Source organism: Scheffersomyces stipitis, chromosome 8, assembly GCF_000209165.1.
Source record: "Scheffersomyces stipitis CBS 6054 chromosome 8, complete sequence".
In the NCBI taxonomy this organism is placed as follows: Eukaryota; Fungi; Ascomycota; class Pichiomycetes; order Serinales; family Debaryomycetaceae; genus Scheffersomyces; species Scheffersomyces stipitis.
Genome location: NC_009048.1, coordinates 393,343 through 415,341, shown reverse-complemented (window position 1 = coordinate 415,341; position 21,999 = coordinate 393,343). Strand labels below are relative to the sequence as shown.

Below are 21,999 nucleotides of genomic sequence, written 5' to 3'. Positions count from 1 at the left end.
GAAATCCACTCCAAACACAAAATAATAACCGTGGAGAAATAAAGAGATTACAGAAATCGCCTCCATTTGCTAAACCTCACCTCCACAGCGGAAACTGGAAATTGGTAAGGCTGAATTTGAGCCTCGACCCGAATTTCAGGAGCATATTGTATTATAGTTTAAACTGGCCACTAAATCTGACTACTGCCAAAGCAAACCATATACCACCGATCAACACAGTGGCAGTTTACAGCGATTACCCACTGGCTGAGAAGTTGTATCTTGACCGGCGACGCTTATCAGCACTTTATCCAGTATTCAGTAATTGCACCCGTCATATTGTAGATCTTTCACTTCGTGCCTGCCTGCCAAAACCTTCAGATACGGCGGATATATTTTCTGGCCCCATTCCGTCATCTGGTACCTCGAGTTTCGGCCTCTTGCCCTACCGCGCTCATTCCACCAATCTCATAACCTAATTATCCTTCTTCCGGCTGCATAGTCTTCGCTGCTATCTCAAATAGCTGCGAATTTTGATTGGTCGTCTTTTGCGATATTCCTGCAGACAACCCTGTAATACACTTTACCAGCAGCAACTGTACGGTTGCAACAGGGTCTGGAATAGAGTGGTTCAAACAATACCAGAGTTGCTTAAGCCAGGCAAGCCGACTCTCGAGTCAGGGCGCTTTCGAGGTGCTTCATCTTCTTTCGAGACCTCCACGGTCTTGCCAATTCAATTAAATGAGCCGCGTCTGATCTACTGATAAGAGTCTAGTCGAGACGATGTCACGTGAACTGCGATTAGCCTAATTGGGAATTACCGCTAAATTGACATGATAGCGGATATTATTGGATCTGCCTCAGTTCCTAAATCTACTCCATTATTTTGTTCTAATTTATATTGAATTATAACTTCTGTCTGTGTCTAGTTCCGCTGATTCGTTACATAGACGAATGAGATCCTGGACTTGCGTTCATCTAGATTCGATTATCGGCTGTGTAGTTCCGCCTTTCTTTTTTATTTCTGTTTGTCACGATATTAGATCCATGGCCCTTGACTTTAGTTTCTCTCGGTGAATGAAGTAGGCTTTTCTATTCTGGTGTCGGTATCTGCTCTTAGATCTATCCTGATGTCGATATCTGAGCAAAAGCAAAATGCTACTGTAGTAGTGTGCAATAATGTCTAGTCGTTTGGATTCTGTATTATTGAAGTGTGCAAAAGTTTCAAAGATCTATACTAGTGCCTGGAGCTGTCGAAAGTAGTGGCTATAAGATATTGATAGTATTTGTATCCACAGTAGTATTTATATTACATAGTAGAATGCCGTATCCAGTGTCATTGTATTATTTCAACTCTTTAGAATAGTCAACACCAATTATTTCGGTCTGTAATGTCTATTGCCAACGTCAATGTCATTCTATATAGTCCCGTACTATATGTACAAGTCGTTGATATCGTCAAGAAGCTTATCTGCCAATGTATTCACTGTCTTGTGCCAGGGGCTGGAAGGATCTTGATTCTCAGCAAAAATCACATTGAACTTGGCCAACAAATTGTTATATCTATTGACCTTTGTTCGGAGTTGTTCAAGCAATTTTCCTGAAGACAATTGCTTCGAGCTTTTGTCGTTGAACAAGTCATCGTCTTCACCCATAAGATCGTCATCGTCTTCTTTCAAAAACAGGATGGGATCGTCGATGTCAACCTTACTGGACGAGTTACCATTAGACGCACCAGAGCTAGCGTCATTAAAGATGCTCGAATAGTGGTAGTCCATAGAAGAGTTGAACTCCTTATCAGAATTCTTCAAAATCTTGTGTTCTGTTGCAGAACTCGAAACATTAGACAAATAGCCGTGCCAGTACTTCTTGTCTTCTACAGAGTCTATGGAGCTTGAAACGACTAAGTAGGAAGCAAGATTGATGAAAATCTTTGTGGCCTCGTTGTTCTGCTTCTGGTACGAGGTGACTTCCTGAAGCAACACTCGCAACACTTGATCTTTGGAGTCGCTGATGAATCTATGTATAAAGGCATGAATTGGTGTTGGAGAGTCTGCCTGTTGCTGGAAGTTGACAAGGTGCGATTTTATCTGTTCATTAATGTTAATGTCCAGCTTGGATTCAGGCAAGCTAAGATCTTTTTCAACATAGTTGGAGTCCAAATTTGCTGTTACTATAGAGACCACATCTCGGATTCTTTGCGAATTTTCCCAGTCTTTAATTTTCTTCAAAGCGATCAAAATATTACTTCCACATATGTTGACGACGATTTTGAATACCAAAGAAGACAACTCTTGTGAACCTGATTCACTACTAATATTGGATTTCACGATTTCGGACAACACTTTTACCGGCAAGCTTTCAGCATCAGTCTTCTTGTTGGAAATTTCCAGGAGTAACCAGTTGATTATACTCACCGTTGTAGGAATCAAAAATACCTGTGACAAATAATCAATTCCGTTGGTGAGAATAGAAAAGTCAATCTTTCCAATACTTGTTGCGGTAATGGCTTGTTGGTAAACAAGAGGGATAAGTTTGTAAATTTGTTTGATGCTTATTGACTTGATCAAATCGTCTGATAAGCCATCATTACTATCATCGAATAAGGCATTGATCCAGTCTATCAACAAATTGTTGTAGTTTGTTGCTATAGTGTTATCTTCTTCGTCACTATTGACCGGGATTTGATTTGTGAGGTCATCGCATAGACGATAGTAGAAGTTATTTATATAGTCCAATGCAAACGAGTTCTTGATGTTAAACGTAGACAAGTCAATCTTAAATTTCTCTATAATGGAAATGATCGACAAGATTAACACTCCACAGTACGAATACACATCCTGGAAGTTTTCGTCGTCGTCATCGATTCGAAAGTTCTCAGAATCAATATAGTCGATCATTTTGCCCAACACGACATACGGGTTGCTGTTGAAGACAAGAATGTTTGTCAATTGAACATTCGACATCACAGACAAAAGAAGGCGGTTCAACTTCTCGTGCTCACGGGAGATCTTCATTTCGTCGATGATATCGTTGATAGCGTTGCTCAACTCGATTTGTCTACTGTACAGATATTCTAAAGAAGCAGGGAGAGAATTGCAAAGCTCCAATAATCCAGATTCTTCTAAAGAAGTGAACTCGCTGTTTACGTTAATCAACTTGTCGTTAAACTTGCGACGCAAGTTCAAATCGTGATTATACTGTGCAAGCTCAGACAAAATCACCTGTTGAGTTATTTTCGACTCCATGGGGAAGAATTTCTGAAAAGCCACAGGTGGTAACAATCTGTTAAATATCAAACTCTTGATAAAAATCTGTCTCAAGTCATACACTTTAGTACTTCCCAGAGCCAAATTCGTTAGAACTTTTACAATAGAATCGGGAAGAGAGTTAAACGCATTGAGTACAGCTCTTTCTAACGTCTCTTCGTCGTTTACATTTGCAAATTTCAATGTAGACAAAATGACTGGAATTCTCGTTATGATGAAATTTTTCCAGTTGAAAAGAACATAGCAATCGTCGTTGTTTATCACAGCATAGCCAAATCCCTTAAACGTCGCTTTGATCAACTCAAACGATGTCAAATACGGATTTTTGTTCTTGTCGCTGCTGGGAATGAAGTTGTGTACGAAATTATTGAAGATGCTTTCGTTATCTGCAAATTTCCACAGCTTCATAATCTTGTTTAGCCAGAGAAATTTGATAGTCTCGTTGTATGTCTCCTGTTTGGCTGAACTCAAGCTGCCCACTGACAAGTTCTTGTACAAAGAGGTGGTGATAGTGGGCAAGTCCAGTGACTTGTCTTCACCAGAGCCAGAACTGTCAGTACTAGAGGTAGAAGTCGCTTTGGAATGGATCAACAGTCTGATTTGATCTTCACTCAATATATTCTTAGATTTCAAAAGCAAAAAATCTAGCAAATTGCTCAAACGAAGACCTTCAAGACGTGTGGCTAACTGAAAAACAAGGTCGTTTACCAAAGCTTCATCCTTCACCACAACATGCTCTATAACAGAAGAAGCAAAGAAGACTATATGGTTAGCCAACGACTTCTGTTCTGTCAGCAACTTCTTGTCACCAAACAGATCAAGAACTTCCACAATGTAGTCACAGTACTGGACCTTTATAAGCAATCGCACGATATCCTTGTCGTACTTGGAGTACTCATACTTCAAGATCTTGTTCAATCGGATCAAATAGTCCACTTGGCCAACGAGTGAGATTTTAGATAAATTGCCCCAAAAACGTTTCAACTCTTCAGAGGAAGATAAAGACAATTGTATGGCCAATACTACTTTATACTCAGTTATCTTTTTATCATTCAAATTTCGGGGATTCTGTACGATTTCTAGTATCTCAGTCTGGTACTCTCCATCTTGAACGACCTGTTTTGTGTTCAATTGGGAAAAAAGTCCAAGAAAAGTCTTGAACAGCAACTTCAGATGAACTGCCTTCTTCACCAACTTATGAAGAGAAACTGTCTCGGACATGATGGATTTGCAGTCTACGGAAAAGAAGATAGGGTGGTTCGTAAGTTCTTTTCAAATATTCTGTTCACGTGAGAATATTGAAAATTGCGCGCTACCAAGTGTCAAAATGTATAGACCGAAGATGGAGTAGCTTTGCAAGAATATGAAATTATCAAGAAACAGTAACCTTATATCTTACTATAGTATCATACTATTCTCTAGAAGCATTTTGTATTCCTTATATATGGTTATATATTTATATTATATTCCTTTTGCGTAAACGAAGCAATGACAGATTAAAAAGACATTATAGAATGGAAAAGTACAATAAATAGGAAATCCAACCCTAAGACAAACAACAAAGGTGATAAAAATGATAAAGCAAGCAAAACAATACAATGAAATAAAAATCAATGTAAAATAGAAACTCGGTTTTAGAAAAATTCAATAAAATCCATTTTTTAACAAAGGCAAACACATAAAATTACAGTTCAAGTGGAATTAGTTGAAGTAAATCTCGGAATTGTAGCAGTTCACCACATTCCTGAGCTGCCGAAGCTGGAGATTAGATGGCTGTTACCCTTAGAAGAGTTAGCAGACAGAGCAGACACTCCATTGGTAGTGTTACCCCAGATTGAAGCACTAGAATTGGTAGTGCTCCAGTTGGCACCTCCCGCAGAGGTTGGTGTCAGAGTAGGAAGCAACAGTGGTGAGTTGAGAAATCCACCAGACGTTTCTGGAAGGGTAGGCTTGGTCAATGGAGAGCCGGTTGCAGTAGAATGTGTAGCATTCAAAGGTGTAGTCACAGGCGTAGAGAGAAACAAGTTGGGAGGTGAGTTCTTGTTGGAAGCGCTTGAGTTCGGTGGAAGCAAAATCGGAGACGAGTTGCTGGACAGAGAGTCAAATAACTTGGAGTGGAGTTGCGGAGGTTTCTGTTGCTGAGCTGCGCTAGAATAAGTAGGAGAAGATATTGAGTGCGAGCTTTCGTTGAACATCAAGAAGTTGCTTTTCAAATCAAGAGCAGGAGGAATGCCAGTCAATGGTGTTCCAGCACTGGTAGAGTTGGATTGAGAGTCAGAGGCAACAGAAGAAGAGGCAGAGAGTTCAGAACCAAATACCTGTGGAGGCTGTTGCTGATTTTGAAAATTATTAAGATTCTGGTGCTGGAAGTTCTGAAGACTTTGCTGGTTCTGTTGTAATTGTTGCAGCTGTTGGTAATTTTGTTGATTTTGCTGGTTTTGTTGATTCTGTTGATTTTGGAATTGTTGTTGATTCAGACGTTGTTGCTGATATTGCTGCGGCTGATACTGTGGTTGATGATATTGTTGCTGGTGTTGATTCAGTTGGAACTGAGGATGTGACTGCTGTGAATATTGGTTATTGCGAAGCTGCTGCTGCTGATTCTGCTGGTTTTGACTTTGGTATTGTTGGTTTTGATTTTGTTGATTTTGCTGATGTTGTTGAAGAAGGTAGTTCAGCTGTTGGTGCTGGACAGCCGCGGCGGCAGCAACAGCAGCCAAAGCGTATTTGTTTTGCTGGTTGTTGTTGTAGTTTGCATGCGTGTTCTGCTGGTTTTGATTGGTGTACCTACGAGACGTGTTCGTGTAGTTGTTGACTGATGAGTCCTGTTTTGAAAGCGAAAGCAAGGCCTTGTTGATGAAATCCAACTGAGAACAGAATGGAGTCAATTCCAACTCTCTTTTCGGGAAAGAGGCTAATGACGGATCAGACATGTATGCTATGTATGCAAATGGAACGTATGATAAGGATTATAAATGCTTAAACTCAGATGAATAGGGTTCCTCGGCTGTTTAATGACTCGAAATGAATGAAATTGAAATGATATTCAAAGATTTGAAATGATACTTAAAGATATCAAATGGTACTAATGAAATTATAATATAGTATTCAAGTGATAACAAATAATCAAATATCAAAGGAGTGACAAGGAGTGACTTTGGTTAATACCTCGAAATATCAAGTATCAAGTAAGGCTATGGCTATGAAAAACGAATGAATAGGTGTTTTGGCAATCTTAAAACCAATGAGTATCAGATTTGCAGGCTGTTTGTGAAGGTATAATGAACGGATTTCGCCCAAAAAACTGCTTCTATGCGGACGTGGCTACCGTGTGTTTGTATCTACAAACCACAACACTCCTATCGTAACAATATATAATACAATATATACTGACTGTTACTGAGAAAGACAAATCTGGAGTTCTGAAAAGTTTTTGATTTACGTCGATCGTAATTTTGCGTGTCAGCAGAATAACGCGCATCTGATTTGGCACGAGACGCTAGCAGAAGAAAAGAATAGCGGCAGAATCGTCCGAGAACGCGAAAATTCTCTCGAGAATAGTGAGAGAAAATAGTCAGAGGTGAAAGCGAACAAAAGTATATGCTTCCAGAACTTGTCATGAAAAGGAGGAAATCAGAAGGGATTCTTTAATGGCTCAATGTTCTTGAAATAGGGGAATCCTAAAAACCAACCAAGTTTCAACAGGCAAACAGCTATATTCTTATGAATTCAAATATTGCTGGATTGCCTACCGCGGTGCGGCTCAGAGAAACCAATATCGACGGCTGCAACTTTTTTTGCATAAACCTTTATTGACTATATTCAATCAATTTTTTTCAACTTCAATTCTTTCTGTTGCATTTTCACATTTGTACATTTCTAACTAACCTAGTCATTACATTAGTGAATTAAATAGTTCATTACTGGGCATTCACTTGCCACGAGGGAATCCCGGCGCTGGACTCCTTGGGCTGGTTTTCCAAGGCAGAAGGAGCAGAACTTCCAGCGTTCAACTGCCACGAAGGGACACCTACAGAAGCAATTTTCTTTTTCAATTCTTCACTGTTGTCCTCAAGAGCTGCGCCCGCGGAAGGGGTTTGCCACGAAGGAGTATCGCTTGAAGAAGCTCCAAGTTCTTGTTCTCTGTGACTCATTTGCCAAGCAGGAATTCCAGCGGCAGTCACACCATCTACGGTGACAGCACCTACAGTGTTCAGAGAATCAAACTTGGGCAGTTCCTGCTTCGACTCAGCTACAGTTACAGGTTCGGGTTCCTTGGTAGCAGCAGGAGCAACAGCAGCTGGAGTGGCGACTGGAGCAGCAGCAGCAGCAGCAGCAGCAGCAGGAGTGGAAACTGGAGCAGCAGTTTGAGCGGAGGAAGAAGAAGAGGCAGAAGAGTCGGACTCCATAGCTTTGGCTTTGGCTCTCTTCAAGATTTCAGAAGCTGAAGGAATGGCAGAAACTGGGGCTATCTTTCTATCGGCTCCGCCATTAGCCAGAGCACCACTGTTGCTTCTAGCCGTGATCAAGTTTTTCAACGATTGCAATTCTTCGTTGATTTCAGTCAACTCATCCTTTACACTGGATTTGGTCTGGTTCATGTTCTTTTCGATGCTGTTGCTTAGGTTGTCTATTTCCAACTTCATCAAGCGTAAGTCGTCGTCAAACTTCAACTTGTCCTTATTGTATCTACTGAGGAAGTCGTTGACGTTGTCTATCACGACGTCGATTTCCTTTAACTTGGCCTCGTTGTCGGTTTTGATTTGTTCCTGGTCTGCACTCAACTGCTCCAAAATCTTGTCGATCTTGATGAACTCTTCCTCGATCGTCTCCTTATCTTTCTCTATAGAAGCCTGTGAAGGAGGAATGATCGATGGAATCAAGTACCGTGTGACCACCTGGTATAATCCATAGGAAACTCCAGCAGTGGCTGTAGCCATAATGAAGTAATCTTTCCAAGATCTCTCAGGAACAGGTGGTGCCACATTGTAGTAGTCAATAGGGGGCAAAGAAGCGTTACTACTGTTGACATTGCTGTTATTGTCATAAGTAGGAGCCACAGAGTTATTGGTAGAACCTTCTGAGATTCTTCTCAAAGATTCTTCAATTTCCTCTTGCGTAAGTCCTTTAGCTTCAAGGAATTCCACTTTCTTCGTTAACGGCGAGCCAGAGACATTTGGATCTCGCAAGAACGCCACAGCACTCTTGATGTGATCTTCGTTCATGTCGAAGCCTCAAACTAGAATCAATTCAGCTTTCTGTGAAAAGAGCTCTACAAGTTGTGGAAAAAGAAGTGAACATTTCCCAACACTACTCAGAAGCACCTTTTTTTTGTGGAAAAGTGAAAAATGCGGAGGTGCCGAGGTTAGTACAAGGCACGTGACAGAATATGGGGTTGCAACCCCGGTTGCAAAAGGGTATACGGGAATCATAAGATTGAAGGGAGATGGTGGCTAAGTGTAAATGAAACTTTTGGCCCTATTGGAGAAATAGAAATAACCATTTTTTGTTTTCTGAAAATTTGAAAAGGAAAAAATAGCACTTCTCCAACTTTCACACTATGTAGATATACATTTAGAGTCTGGAAAGCAATTCTACTATTAATTTGTAGCTTTGCATATCCCAACATTCAGAGATCTGCCTTGTATTGTCTTTCCTATTTACCTTTATTACTTTTACTATGTACAAGTATCATAACCATATCGTAGCTCATATCTATGCCAAGCGCTCTTTATTGAACAACCGGCACTGGGAGAAATCGCTTTTGATCAACTCTTCATAAATACACCAGCTAATACCGGCACTCAAGGCCTTTCTTCCGAATCTCAACGAAAGACCCCGGAAAAGATTGAACACCCCGCCGTCTTCTCGAAGCAAAATTCCTGTCGTCTTTAAGATCGATGTTTCCTTGGTCAACTGCAATCTAGTCTTGATCGCATCGAACGGAGCAGTTATTGTCGTTGAGACTGAAGCGGCAAGGATAGCAGAAGATGAGTTGATCACAGAGGATCTCAGATCGGACCCTGTGACCGATTCAGGAATAACCTTCACTAACACATCGTTCTTGAACCCTTCATAAAAGAGAACATACAACCCAGCATATGGACAATCCCTAGCCAAAGTGGCCACTGAGCCTTTAAAGAAGTTGAGCAAAGAAGAACGGTGGACCACTCCGTCGGGGCCAATGTCTTTATAGATTCCGACGATACTTTCACCCATCGTACGGTATGAGTAGATATTTGACTCGAACCGGGTTTTTACCATAGTTATTGGCATGGTAATGTAGCCCACAATGGCTCTGGCAACAAAGCCGGTAGCCAAATTCTCCATGGGTAAAAGTTTAGGAAGTACAGAAGTAACTGACTTTTGCGAAGAATTTCCACCCCATTTTTCTCCATTTGCTCCTAGTTCTGCTACCGAATCTCGGTGATTATACTGAGCTACAGCCGCTCTCATCTTCGACAACGTCGTAAAGTACAATCCGGCTCCAACCGAAGTCCGCAAGGCAGAAGGTACAGCTCCTCTCCAAAGTTCCTTAAGCTGGGAAAGCTTTCTGATTTCACCGGCAATGGTCAATTTGGAAGTTTCCAGATGTTGCTGTTGCAATCTCGTTTTGAGAAGATCAAACGGCTGAAGCGTAACTGCTGAAGTCAACCCAGCCAATCCGCCCGAAAGAAGATGCACAGCAGCATCTGGCGATTTTCCCGGTTTCCCGGTCAGCACATCCCTCGCAACAGAAGCAACGGACTTGTCAGTTGCAGCGTTGGTCATGAGGTGGGAAATTGTGGAGTATGTGCCTTTTTCTATCTAGATGTTCAAGAAAATCGATTTTGGTGATGTTCTGGATGAAAAACTGGAGTCTCTGCTAGTGAAAAAAACGCTGGATGACTCCTGCTTTTCAGCCAGTATCAGGGTGTGTATAGTTAGCCAGAAAGGCTTTGTGTCTGCGAATTATCATTGGCATTATAGAGTAGATAAGGGCTGTATATAGGCTTAATACGGCCCAATATATGAAGTGTAGCTCTCTCTTCTACGGTGTTATGCTCGTGGATCTGAATCGACCTAAGAAAGGGATATTCACTATACTATAAGATGATGTCTACTAGTAAATATGCCGAAGATATCTACCTTCAGTTGCATTCCGTAGAAGATATCCTACGATTGCAATTTTAATATGCTTCTTTACAGACGATAAATGCTTAATGATGATAATTGTTTGTCATCCTCTTTTCAGTAACTTTATATCATTCAAATCTCTGAACTTATCTCCCTGCCCTCAACCGTCAGTAATTAACTTGCTCTTCAAAGAACTTCTTCAGGGCACTTGTAATCACCAAAGCTTCGTCGACACCATCAAGGTCGGGCAAACACGAATCGCCAGCTTCGTTTTGGCGCCAGAGTGCTAGACTGGCAATTCCTAGGAAACTGTGGAAAGGATCTGGAGTTGCACTTGGATCCTTACTAAAACCGCCAACCATGCCGTTTTGTACATTGTTGAGCAAATACTCCTGGGCTTTATCCAAGTCTACAAGCTTGAGATGACTAGTGCTTATCAATGCCAAACTTGCAGTACACCACCACGAATAGCAGGTATCGCCAAACTTGTTTTCGCGCCCATTGAATGCTCCTATGTCTTCTTCTTCGTGGTATTCGTATTCAAAATCGTAGAGTTGCGGTGGAAAATCCACTTGTCTGTGAACAAGCCAATTGACTGTCTTTTGGAAATCTGAGCCAAATTCGTATCCCAAAAGCTTTAAACATGCTATTCCACAGTACGAAAACCCAAGATGGCTTTCGACATGCTTCGTGAAACTTAGTCCTCCCTGGTAATCAATTCTCAGAAGGATGAAATCCGTCAATGCCTTGGTGTCTATATCATTCTTCCGCTCTTCCTCTCCGAGCGTATCATACTTCACAAGGTGTCGTATGCTAGCAGCTATATAGCATAATCGTACATCTGTTTCTCCAAACTGGACGTATTCTCCGTTGTCGCCATTCCGAAGTGTAGGAGCAAAAGAGCCTTTATTCTCTCCTTCCTTGATCTGGCTCAATTGTAAGAACTTCATGACTTTGTGGTTGTCCAACACTTTGGAATAGTCAGACTCAAGAATGAGAAGATTGAGCAATGCAAAAAGAGTGGAGGAAAGATTGGGAAGATCATACTTCGACAGACCTTTAAAGTATGGAGTAGCTCTAAATGCTGAAAAGTCGTCGTTTTCAAGTAAGTAGTCTTTATATATGAAGTCACTGTATGACTGTAGCTCTTCTTTCGTGTATTTCAATTGTTTGAGAAGCCCCAACCCATGAAGGCAGAAGTATATGAACGAGAGCCTATTGGCATCTTCTCCTTGGAGTTTGGCTGGGAGCAAAAGCAAACATCGCTGGAAGAACTTCGCATGCTTTTCGGTAAGAAATTCTCTCTGTTCGCCCATTGACTTCTCTACCTTTAAAATCTCGATCTGTCAGCTGGAATTATTCAGAAACCAAAACTGCCTATAAAAGATCAATTGTGGGTTCTCTAATGCGCCATACAAATTATCCGCTCGCTTATTATGGACATGTAGGACTGCATATACTCTTTCTCAAATTTATGCATTTCTCAAATGCTTCTTCTGTTCAATCTTCGGCAGTTCATTGAAATAGGCCATATGTTTATGTTTGAGACCGTGCCTCAGCCCGGTCTGAAATAAAGTTGTGACTAGAGAGTCGAATTCCAGTATTCTGCCTGATAAATTTCAAATCCATAGCAGTTTTGCCAACGGCAGCAACATGCATACGTCACATGACCCATTTCTCTGTATTCATATGCCGCGACGTGGAATTGCAAGTGAACAGTACGCCAACTTGTCTTTCACGCTTCTGCGGTGTGGAACTTGTCTGTACGGATTCCTGTGACGCTTTGTTCCAATAGAACTGACCGGTGGTAGCCAGATTTCCGGGCGACCAGGAATTTCGTGCACACAGCTTTCCATAAATTCCACTTCTTGTCACTTCCAGCTCATTCATCAGCTTCGCCTCATGAAGGCTTTGGATAATTCGTAAGTTAATCCTAGCTCCATGGTATGTGAGCCCTTTATCTACCATAATATTTGTATTATCTGATGGAAATTATGAGACTATGAAGTTTTTCAGGGTTAATTATTAATCGCATTATTATTAAATTATTATTATTACACTTTGTTATTTTTTGCTGGCAGCCGCTTGGAGCAAAAAATACGAGCGTGGCTTCCTGCCTATGCGCTTTGATTCGTTTTACAACCGTTCGCTACATAGTTTCATGTACCTCGCGCGTGGGCACGGTGGGTGCAAAAGAAAAAAAATTCCTACCCCAGCCAAACGTGTTTCTCCACTGTGAATTTGGATCCTAAAGCACAGCGACTTCACTCTATCGAGACATAAGCCTGCATGGTTTGGCTATCTTAGGCAAAAGTGGCTTAAGTACGCGTCATATAATCGGCTTTTATAAAGGTCAAACCTTATGGGGCACACGTTTCTTGAGCTTAAATCAACTTTCTGTATGGCAATCCCAACAATGCTAATGCTAGCCATACAAAATAATATGTCGGTTGGTAGCGATTGAGGATGTCGTATCAACTCCACACTTTCGGATTCCGACAATAAGGACAATTTCAAGTCGTGAGAGCTTTCGTGTCTCGGTGCCTGAACAATGTTCTTGACTAACATTGACCGTGTTTCGTGTTCATGTCATATGTGGCTCTACTCAATCAGGGAAGTGACTTGCCAAGTTTGCCTGCTCAATGAAGTGGTGTTGAAGTGAGTTGTTGTGGATTCGAAGCCACGAAATATTTTGTAAAATAGTTGACACCTGGTAGTTGTTCATTCCCTAAGGCTTGAATTGAGTTACTCCTCAAACCAAGGCTCAGTGACACTTCAATTGGCCTGAAGGTGGCTCTGGTACTCGACCTATTGTTTCCAATTGGCCTATGGGAAAATCTAAGCGAAGTAGATGCATAATGTTTAATGTGGAAAGGTATTTTTTGCCCACATGAAGTATGACTGTTTAGTGGTTAAGAAAACAAAAGAAATCATCCCCCGAGCCGTTTCACGTAGCTTGCAACATCCACTAATATTTCAGTGCTGTTTATGTATTCCGAATTGAATTTTGCTGAAATCGGCAGTCTCTGTTTCTCCCTGGAATTGTATAAATACCCTGGTGTTCCTTGCGTTCGCCTTATAAATACTCACTTACCCCTGTTCTCCATATTGTCAAATACAATACTGAAAAGTATCACAACCACTCCAAATTCACAATGAAGTTATCCACTATTTCTTTGGTGTTAGCCACCATTGCTGCCATTGAAGCTAAGGCTCAAAAGAAAGATGTCCTCAACAAGAGAGTCAACAAGGTTGGAGTCTTGAAGAGAGCTGATTTCACTGTTTACACCGTCTACGGTAATGACGCCAACACTGCTGTGGCTGGTGCTCTTGGTGCAGTTGGCGTTCCAACTGAAGTTGCCACTGATGCTGGTGGCGTCGTAGGAATTAATGTTGGTGATGCTGCTGCCGCCGCTGCCACCGACGCTGTTGCTGGTGCTGGTGACGCTGCCGCTGCTGCAACCAATGCTGCTGGTGACGCTGCCGCTGCTGCAACCGATGCTGCTGGTGACGCTGGTGCTGCCGCTGCTGCTGCTGGTGGTGATGCTGCCGCTGCTGCTACTGATGCTGCCGCTGCTGCTACTGATGCTGCTGGTGATGCCGCCGCTGCTGCTACCGATGCCGCTGGTGATGCCGCCGCTGCTGCTACCGATGCTGCTGGTGATGCCGCCGATGCTGCTACCGATGCTGCTGGTGATGCTGCCGCTGCTGCTACCGATGCTGCTGGCGATGCTACCGATGCCGCCGCTACTGACGATACTGACGACTCTGCTGCTACTGATGACAGTGACGATACTGATGCTACTGATGATTCGACTGCTACCGATGACTCTGACGATTCGACTGCTACTGACGATTCTGACGATTCATCTGCTACTGACGATTCTGATGACTCTTCTGCCACTGATGACAGTGATGACTCTTCTGCCACTGACGACGGTGATTCCTCTGCTACTGATGATTCCGACGACTCTTCTGCTACCGACTCCGACGATTCGTCTGCTACTGATGACAGTGATGATTCTTCTGCCACTGAATCAGACGATTCTTCTGCCACTGACGACAGCGATGACTCATCTGCCACCGAATCGGACGATTCCTCTGCCACTGACGACTCCGACGACTCGTCTGCTACTGAGTCAGATGACTCGTCTGCCACTGATGACAGTGATGATTCTTCTGCCACTGACTCGGACGATTCCTCTGCCACTGACGACAGCGAATCTTCTGCAACAGGCGGTAGTGAAACTTCTTCTACTGCTACTGGTTCTGGTTCTGGTTCTGGCTCTGGCAATGGAACTACTACCAGCGGTAACAACGCCGTTCAAAACACTGGTGCTTACGGTGTAGCCGCTGCTGTCATTGCTATTGGTGCTTTGTTGATCTAAGCTTAAGTTCTTTTCGTTTTTGTATTTTAGTAGCGTATTTAATTTTTCTTTCCGTTTTCACTTGTTTTAATTCTAGTTCACGTTGATATTTTCTAGTTTAATGGTCAATAGCTAAGAACTGTAGGCACAACAAACCAAGTGGAACGTACTTATCTACCCATTTTGAAGTGATTGCAAGCGTGGTGGTTAGTCACTTTTGATTTTGAACAGTATCCACATGCTATACATTCTTAAGACAGTCCCGTAGTTATCTATTAATAGCAAACGTTAATTGTCTAGATGAATCTAATTAGCCGTTCGTAAGAGTTACTCGCTGTGGATACTGTTGCATGGTAATTTCATTTTCAGGGCTTAAGAGCCGTGTCCCACTATATAACTTACTACTGTATTTCCATCTGATTTTTGATTGCACTATTATAATCATGGCTGTGCTTGAACTTTAATTATACCTATTGTGAACTAAGAGTAGACTGACTTTTATTTACTAGTGCGGTTTATGAACTTCAAAATGGTCGGCTGACATGTTGTAGCAATATATATACATAGCAAATGCCCAGCCCAGAATAATTTGTGGCGACATATGTAGTTTCTCTAAGACTAGAAATGACCATTGGCAAGACTTCTGCTCGCCTGGTCACAAAGGCCTTGAATAACGACAAACGTGCAAACGAATATCTCAAGCATAATCCTGTGAAAAATGAAGAAATCTACTTGATCCACAAAAGTACTTTGAAATCGGTAGATTTGAAGGTGTTTTCTTTGGATAACTACGACGATTGGGCAAAAGGCAAGGTTGAAAAGCTCAATTGTCTTCCAGTAACTGAATCCAGAAAACAGAGTTTTCTATCCAATAAATATGCTAGGATAAAGAGTCTATCTACGAAGAGTTCGTATAAGGTGTTCAAGAAGAGGTATGATTCCTATCGCAAATATACAGTTACTGGTGAGGAGGGTGATATTATATTGTTAGACCACCTAATTTTGCCTATTTCGGATTTTCAGTACGGCGACCACGTCTATAGATGGATTTTCTTCAATTCCCTGTTAGCAGACGGCAAATACAGCTTCAGATATGTGCTCTACAAACTAGATGAAGACCAGCAATCACTATTCGATAATAATAAAATCAGCAGTGACCAAAACAGTCGACTATCTATCCTGAATCCATTACTCAAGAATTCAATAAGCCGCTTTATTTCTGAAGATGACCGCTTGTTTGCAACCAAGTACAAGCCGAAGAACAACCCCATGCGGTTGGCTGAGTTTGAACACAATTTCAGCCGTGAATACGAAAAATCACTCCAAGCCTCCCTGTACCTAAAAGTCTTTAAATCCCGTCGGAATTCAAACGAAGAACTCCTACGAGATCATGAGATCTTAATTAATTTGGCGATAGTATTCAAATTCATTCAAGACGGTAAACTCAGCAAGAGAAGCACGCAACGAAGCTTGCAGTACACCAGTAAAATGGGTGTCAAGACTCTATTTTAGACCTTCTCTTATTTTACAGACTATTGCGCTTTTCTGGGCTTCTATCTGTAGACTTAAATCAGTATCCTGTCGATTGCTTATTTTTTCCGTAGACAAAAATATATGGAGTACCTCCAAGAGGTTACTCCCCAGAAAACATCGCCTCGTTCAAAACTTTAACTAGGTTTCTAGATTCTTGACGTGGACTTTCGTGGATATTATGCTTGTGCTCTCAAGATAGGGGTATAACTCCAATCCCTGTAGAATCTCGAATTGAACGGCTTTCTCCTATTAATAGTACTGTACCTTTCTTACTCCTCTGAATCGATTTTTAAAGTTTGTCTAAGAGAGACTACGAACTTTCATGTGATGTTCGTAATTCTATTCTTAGTAGCTCCAATACTTCTATTGAATTTGTTTGAGTATATCAAGAAAGCTCACCTCGAAGCTCCGTAACTTGCTCGATCTATTCTGGTTTATTATTGTTATTATAACTGGGAGAAGGTCAGCATCGCCTCTATCAAGTATGGCGCTGTGACAATAGCTTTCACTGTTTCTTTCTAGACTGTGAACGAACCTATCCTTTTTCGCTATAAGCCCTTCATTATCAACTTGCACTTTGGTGTACCACTCTACATTGTACTCTGAAATGCCATTTTCCTCTTTCAATTGGATTCTTTTGTAGTAGTTTTCCACATTGAAAGAAGTATCACCGAACTTGAAGAAGAAGTCCGAGAGTTCGATGTTTAGACCACTGCCAAGTAATTTCGTGTATGCTTCCTTCAATGTCCACAAATGGTTAAATACGAAGTATCTTTGAGAATCGTTATCGTAGGCTCTTAGGTATTCCAACTCGCTTGGCGCAAATATGGGCTCGAAATCTTCCAAGAACAGTGACGGCGAAATCCTTTGTTTGGAATGTGACAAATCTACTCCGACTGGAGAATTAGTAGTCGAGTGTTCGACGACAATACTGATGATGCTATTGGAACTACTTGAATTGAACTGGAACTTTGCGTCTGGAAGGAGCGGCTTCCCATACTTATTGTACTGAAACTGAACGCGTCTCCATGGATCGGTGGAGTTTCCAAGGTGAAAATTGAGAATTAGCCGCTGGAAGAGCTCGCCGATCAACAGTTTTATCCGCTGGAACCGATCCTTAACCGCTTGGATCTTCAACTGGAGCGGCAAGTCGTCCACCAATCGTAATGTCACTTCAAAGTTGTACTCATCGGAGAGAAATGTAACAAGCTCTTCCGTGATCGTGGTTGTGAAAACAAGGATGGTTGGATCATTTATAGTCTCTAACCAGGTATCTAGTTGGTGGTAGACGCTGGACATCGGCGCTTATGTGCAATTGGATACTGTAATGTTCCGCTGTGTGACTACCATAGAAGAAGCTTGTAAGTGTTGAACATATTTTGCCGTTGATGACTCACGATTGAGAGCCAGATCAAAAGAGTTGCATTCATTGAGATTTTCAATTTTTCATTCTCACTCAGATATTCTTAATACTGTAGAAATATTTACATATTAATATACGTATATAATGTCTATATAACTTAGTTAATTATACATATTATAGGGTATGTAAATCATCTTACTTTGCAATCACTCTTCGATATTACTGTAAAATCTGACCTGATCGCCGCCGTCGTATGGGTTTTTCTTAGCATCTTCCTGCGTTTCCAATACAAATTTCTTAACGGCTTCAAAGCTTTCGTCAGAAACTTGATAGTGGAAAGATATTCTTCCTCCGTAAAACTTAATTCCGTGCTTCTCTGCTAATGTCTTTATGGACTCCGGGTTCCATTTGTTTTTCTTCGTGTCGATAAACACGAAGTTTGTTTCGACGGGATGTTCCAAGTAGATTCCATTCTTGTCACACAATTCACCTAACTCTTTGGCTCTTTCATGGGTCTTTTGCAATTTAGGCAAGTTCTCGTCGATGGCTGTGATGGCCATTACAGCCAACAAACCACTTTGTCTGATTCCACCACCGTTTTGTTTCTTAAAGTGGTTAGCTTTGTTTACAAATTTTCTGGTTGACACTAGAACAGAGCCAACAGGAGCACCCAAAGTCTTGGAAAGACATAATGAGACACTGTCGAAATATGAACAGTATTCTTTGAGAGAAATTCCAGTGGCAACAGACGCATTCCACAATCTGGCACCGTCAAGATGCAATTTTACGTCGTTCTTCTTGCAGAAGTTAGAGATTTTCTTGATTTCATCCAAGGGGAAAATCATACCATGTAAGGTGTTTTCCAAAGAAATGACCTTCGTTGGAGCTCCATGGATTTCTCCGTCGTCAGGAATGAAGTTGGGCAAAATGTCATCTTCCAACGTCAAATGATGTCCATTCTTGGCCACGATCGGCTGAACCATAGCCTGTGATAAGGTGGACAATCCACCCGCTTCGTGGACATAGACATGGCCCCTGTGGTCACACAAGATGCTGAATGGAGGCTGGATGAGGTTTGTTCTAAGGGCAATTTGGTTGGAGAGAGTTCCACTAACACAATACAAGCCGGCTTCTTTTCCAGCCAAATCGGCTACCTTTTTCTCCAAGGCAATGGTAGATTCGTCTTCGTTATAGACGGCGTCTCCCAAGGTTGCATTGGCCAATGCCTGGATCATGGAAGCCGTTGGCGTGGTGAAAGTGTCACTACGGAATTCGTTATGGGCCGGACTCTGGGCGGTATAAGTTGAGAAGTCCATTAGGGTATGTTACTTTATCAATTGTGCAATTGGCGGCAGTAGAGAGTAGAAAAGAGATGAGAGATTGCTTATAAATGGAGAGTGAATTTTTCAGATTTAGTGAACGGCACTAATGTTGCCGTACTCCATACATCAGCCTACAGGAGATAGGAGAGACTGAGAATAACAGGCTTAGAGTCACAATAGTACATAGTTAGCTGGGAACTGGAGTGAGTCATAATCTAGTGGGAGTTCTAGTGTGCCAATTTTATAGAGTGCAAATAGAGATAAAGTGAGCTTGGAGAGTTCAACAGTATCCAGATTTGATAAAAAGTCAGGAGAAATTTAGAGTAATATGCAATTTGGAATCAAAGATTTAGAGTTGATTCACCGATAACGATAAGATAATTTTCTCACAAACGAATGCAAGATTTAATAGTCGCTGGTCGTAGCGGTGTTCCCTATCCAGGCCCAAGCGTGTCGTATCTTGCTTTCTTCTGGCGATATCAGCACCCTTAAGTACGAGTTGGAATTGCCAAAACGTTCCCACAAATCGTCTCCGTATCCAGTGCCCGGATTTGAGCAACAGGTCCATGGCCACGCATTTGACTTCCTAAACAGGAGTACACGAGCAAGTGTCGACCCGATTGAGCGACTTGCGCGGAACAGCCCTGAGTAGACTGGCTCCCTGTTGCTGAACCTCTCAGCGCATGTAAGAGCATAGAGTAGGTTATGGTAGCGGCAGTGATGGAAGAAGCAGCTAGATACTGGTGAATTGGCTAAACGTGAAATTGAAAAAATTCCATCAATTTCCATTTAGTCAAATCGGTTGACATTTCTAATCAGCTTCGCTTAGACCATGGCTCAAAACAGGGCATTATGAATGTTTCGACTCGGGATTGAGCAATACAGCGATATGGAGTGGAAAGTGAGCTTGAACCACTTCATTCTTGTCGGTTTGCCTGGATCTCGAGGCGAAGTTTGCTCGAATTACTGTGTCCATTGTTGCACAAGAAGGTTGCGCTAACTTGATAGCGGTGAAAAATAATTTATTGGTTGTTCTCCACAAAAAGTGGAAATCCCTGGAAAAAAGTATAAAAAGGGCTGGATCCGCCGTGATTGTACATTTTGGAGCTTGAGGTCTTTTATTCATCGATTGTCAACCTCCTTTACTAACTCTGCTAGTTCCATTGCCATTGCAGTTGCTACTGAAGTCTTATCGTGATCTGATCTGAAAAATTTCTTATCGCTGAAGAATTTTAAGCTAAAATTTCGCATACTGAAATCATGTCTCTCCCATTAGAATACCTGGTTACCCTTCCAGACGGCAACACATTCACACAGCCTACTGGTTTGTTCATCAACAACGAGTTTGTCAAGTCTGTTTCCGGAAAGACGTTGGACTCCATCAACCCATCTACCAGTGAAGTCAATGGTACCGTTTACTGTGCCGAGGAAGAAGATGTCGATATCGCCGTCAAGGCTGCCAGAGCCGCATTTAAGGACTGGAAGAAGGTCACCGGTGTGGACAGAGGAATCTTGTTGAACAAGGTCGCTGATGCCTTTGAAGCCCAAAGAGACTTGATTGGTGCCATTGAAGCCTGGGACTCTGGTAAGACCAAGGAACAAAACGCCGTATACGATATTGACGAATGTATCAGTTGTTTCAGATACTTTGCTGGCTGGGCTGACAAAATCCAGGGTAAGGTGATCCAGAACGATCCAAAGAAGTTGGCCTACACCATCCATGAACCACTTGGTGTTTGTGGTCAGATCATCCCATGGAACTACCCATTGGCTATGGCAGCCTGGAAGTTGGCTCCAGCTTTGGCTGCTGGTAACGTAGTTGTGTTGAAAACTTCAGAAATTACACCATTGTCTCTCTTGTACGTAGCTCGCCTCTTCAAGGACGCTGGTTTCCCAGCCGGTGTGGTTAACATCATCTCCGGCTTCGGTGCTGTTGCCGGTAAGGCTCTTTCATCCCATTTAGATGTCGACAAGATCGCTTTCACTGGTTCTACTGCTACTGGTAAGCTTATACAACAGGCTGCTGCTTCTAACTTGAAGGCTGTGACCTTAGAGTGTGGTGGTAAGTCGCCTTTGATCATCCGTGAAGACGCTGACTTGGAACAAGCTGTCAAGTGGGCTGCCATCGGTATCATGAGTAACCAAGGTCAGATCTGTACGTCCACTTCCAGAGTGTACGTTCACGAATCTGTCTACGACAAGTTCTTGGAGGAATACACTGCACACGTGAAAGAAGCCTACAAACAGGGTAGTATGTTCGATTCTGAAGCAGTCGTTGGTCCACAAGTTTCGAAGGTTCAGCGTGATAAAGTGTTGAGCTACATCGAAATCGGTAAGAAAGAAGGTGCCCGCTTGCTTTTGGGAGGTGAAAAGAACTCGGAGGGTGAATTATCCAAAGGATTCTACATCAAGCCAACTATTTTTGCTGACATCAAGCCTGAGATGAGAATCGTCAACGAGGAAATATTTGGCCCTGTTGTAGTGGTGGGTAAGTTCTCGTCAGACGAAGAAGTCATCACTTACGCCAACCAGACCCAATACGGTTTGGGTGCTGCCATCTTCACCAAGGACATCACCGTGGCCCACACTATGGCTGCTGAAATACAAGCTGGTATGGTGTGGATCAACTCTTCCAACGACTCTGATGTCCACATTCCATTCGGTGGTGTCAAGATGTCTGGTGTAGGTAGAGAATTGGGTGAATACGGATTGTCCATCTACACCCAGGCAAAGGCCATTCACGTTAACTTGGGCAACAAGTTGTAGGAATATCGTGTTATACATTACATTTGTTAGAGTAGTTACAGTTTAATCTAGGCTTTAATTGAGATCCTTTTTGTATGTACGAGGACCTAAAAAATGGCTGCGAAAAAAGTAGAACTCTCCACTACCAAAGCAGTAAATGTATAGTAATTAGCCGAAGATATGACTCTGATCTGCTCTGAAAACTGAAGAGAAGCAAATATGTAGAGTGAGATTGAATCATAGAAAGTGGAACATACTTACTCCAATTGACCTTGACATGGAGCAATTCTCTGGGGTGTCTAAGC

General features: G+C 42.1%; 10 protein-coding genes across 10 annotated transcripts; 3 read left to right on the top strand and 7 right to left on the bottom strand. All coding sequences in view use genetic code 12, as the record gives it.

The window, feature by feature from the left end:
* Positions 1-1,412: 1,412 nt before the first annotated feature.
* PICST_64197 (predicted protein) lies at positions 1,413-4,469 on the bottom strand (the record flags this gene model as incomplete). Its single annotated transcript, XM_001386435.1, has 3 exons — positions 1,413-1,624; positions 1,703-3,807; positions 3,841-4,469. 3 exons carry the CDS (start codon positions 4,467-4,469, stop codon positions 1,413-1,415), a joined length of 2,946 nt encoding a protein of 981 aa, XP_001386472.2.
* A 512-nt stretch (positions 4,470-4,981) lies between these two features.
* On the bottom strand, positions 4,982-6,181 carry PICST_33758 (predicted protein; the record flags this gene model as incomplete). Its single annotated transcript, XM_001386434.1, has 1 exon — positions 4,982-6,181. The coding sequence occupies one exon, from the start codon at positions 6,179-6,181 to the stop codon at positions 4,982-4,984; it is 1,200 nt and encodes a 399-aa protein (XP_001386471.2).
* Positions 6,182-7,168: 987 nt separating this feature from the next.
* PEX14 (Peroxisomal membrane protein PER10 (Peroxin-14)) lies at positions 7,169-8,518 on the bottom strand (the record flags this gene model as incomplete). Its single annotated transcript, XM_001386433.1, has 2 exons — positions 7,604-8,518; positions 7,169-7,522 (listed from the first exon to the last, which is right to left on the bottom strand). The coding sequence occupies exons 1-2, from the start codon at positions 8,471-8,473 to the stop codon at positions 7,169-7,171; spliced, it is 1,224 nt and encodes a 407-aa protein (XP_001386470.2). The 5' UTR covers positions 8,474-8,518.
* A 445-nt stretch (positions 8,519-8,963) lies between these two features.
* PICST_91291 (predicted protein) lies at positions 8,964-10,079 on the bottom strand (the record flags this gene model as incomplete). The annotated part of the gene is made up of 2 exons (XM_001386432.1): positions 9,666-10,079; positions 8,964-9,611 (listed from the first exon to the last, which is right to left on the bottom strand). Exons 1-2 carry the CDS (start codon positions 10,017-10,019, stop codon positions 8,964-8,966), a joined length of 1,002 nt encoding a protein of 333 aa, XP_001386469.2. The 5' UTR covers positions 10,020-10,079.
* A 231-nt stretch (positions 10,080-10,310) lies between these two features.
* CDC43 (geranylgeranyltransferase beta subunit) lies at positions 10,311-12,345 on the bottom strand. The gene has a single exon (XM_001386431.1). It carries the CDS (start codon positions 11,678-11,680, stop codon positions 10,532-10,534), a length of 1,149 nt encoding a protein of 382 aa, XP_001386468.2. The 5' UTR covers positions 11,681-12,345; the 3' UTR covers positions 10,311-10,531.
* Positions 12,346-13,519: 1,174 nt separating this feature from the next.
* On the top strand, positions 13,520-14,846 carry PICST_68464 (hypothetical protein; the record flags this gene model as incomplete). The annotated part of the gene is made up of 1 exon (XM_001386630.1): positions 13,520-14,846. One exon carries the CDS (start codon positions 13,520-13,522, stop codon positions 14,750-14,752), a length of 1,233 nt encoding a protein of 410 aa, XP_001386667.1.
* Positions 14,847-15,355: 509 nt separating this feature from the next.
* PICST_33753 (predicted protein) lies at positions 15,356-16,243 on the top strand (the record flags this gene model as incomplete). The annotated part of the gene is made up of 1 exon (XM_001386629.1): positions 15,356-16,243. One exon carries the CDS (start codon positions 15,356-15,358, stop codon positions 16,241-16,243), a length of 888 nt encoding a protein of 295 aa, XP_001386666.2.
* A 384-nt stretch (positions 16,244-16,627) lies between these two features.
* PICST_68463 (predicted protein) lies at positions 16,628-17,563 on the bottom strand (the record flags this gene model as incomplete). The annotated part of the gene is made up of 1 exon (XM_001386430.1): positions 16,628-17,563. The coding sequence occupies one exon, from the start codon at positions 17,561-17,563 to the stop codon at positions 16,628-16,630; it is 936 nt and encodes a 311-aa protein (XP_001386467.2).
* Positions 17,564-17,750: 187 nt separating this feature from the next.
* On the bottom strand, positions 17,751-18,955 carry GLY1 (threonine aldolase). Its single transcript, XM_001386429.1, has one exon. The coding sequence runs from the start codon at positions 18,941-18,943 to the stop codon at positions 17,834-17,836; it is 1,110 nt and encodes a 369-aa protein (XP_001386466.1). The 5' UTR covers positions 18,944-18,955; the 3' UTR covers positions 17,751-17,833.
* A 1,254-nt stretch (positions 18,956-20,209) lies between these two features.
* Positions 20,210-21,715, top strand: ALD2 (mitochondrial aldehyde dehydrogenase; the record flags this gene model as incomplete). The annotated part of the gene is made up of 1 exon (XM_001386628.1): positions 20,210-21,715. The coding sequence occupies one exon, from the start codon at positions 20,210-20,212 to the stop codon at positions 21,713-21,715; it is 1,506 nt and encodes a 501-aa protein (XP_001386665.2).
* Positions 21,716-21,999: the final 284 nt, after the last annotated feature.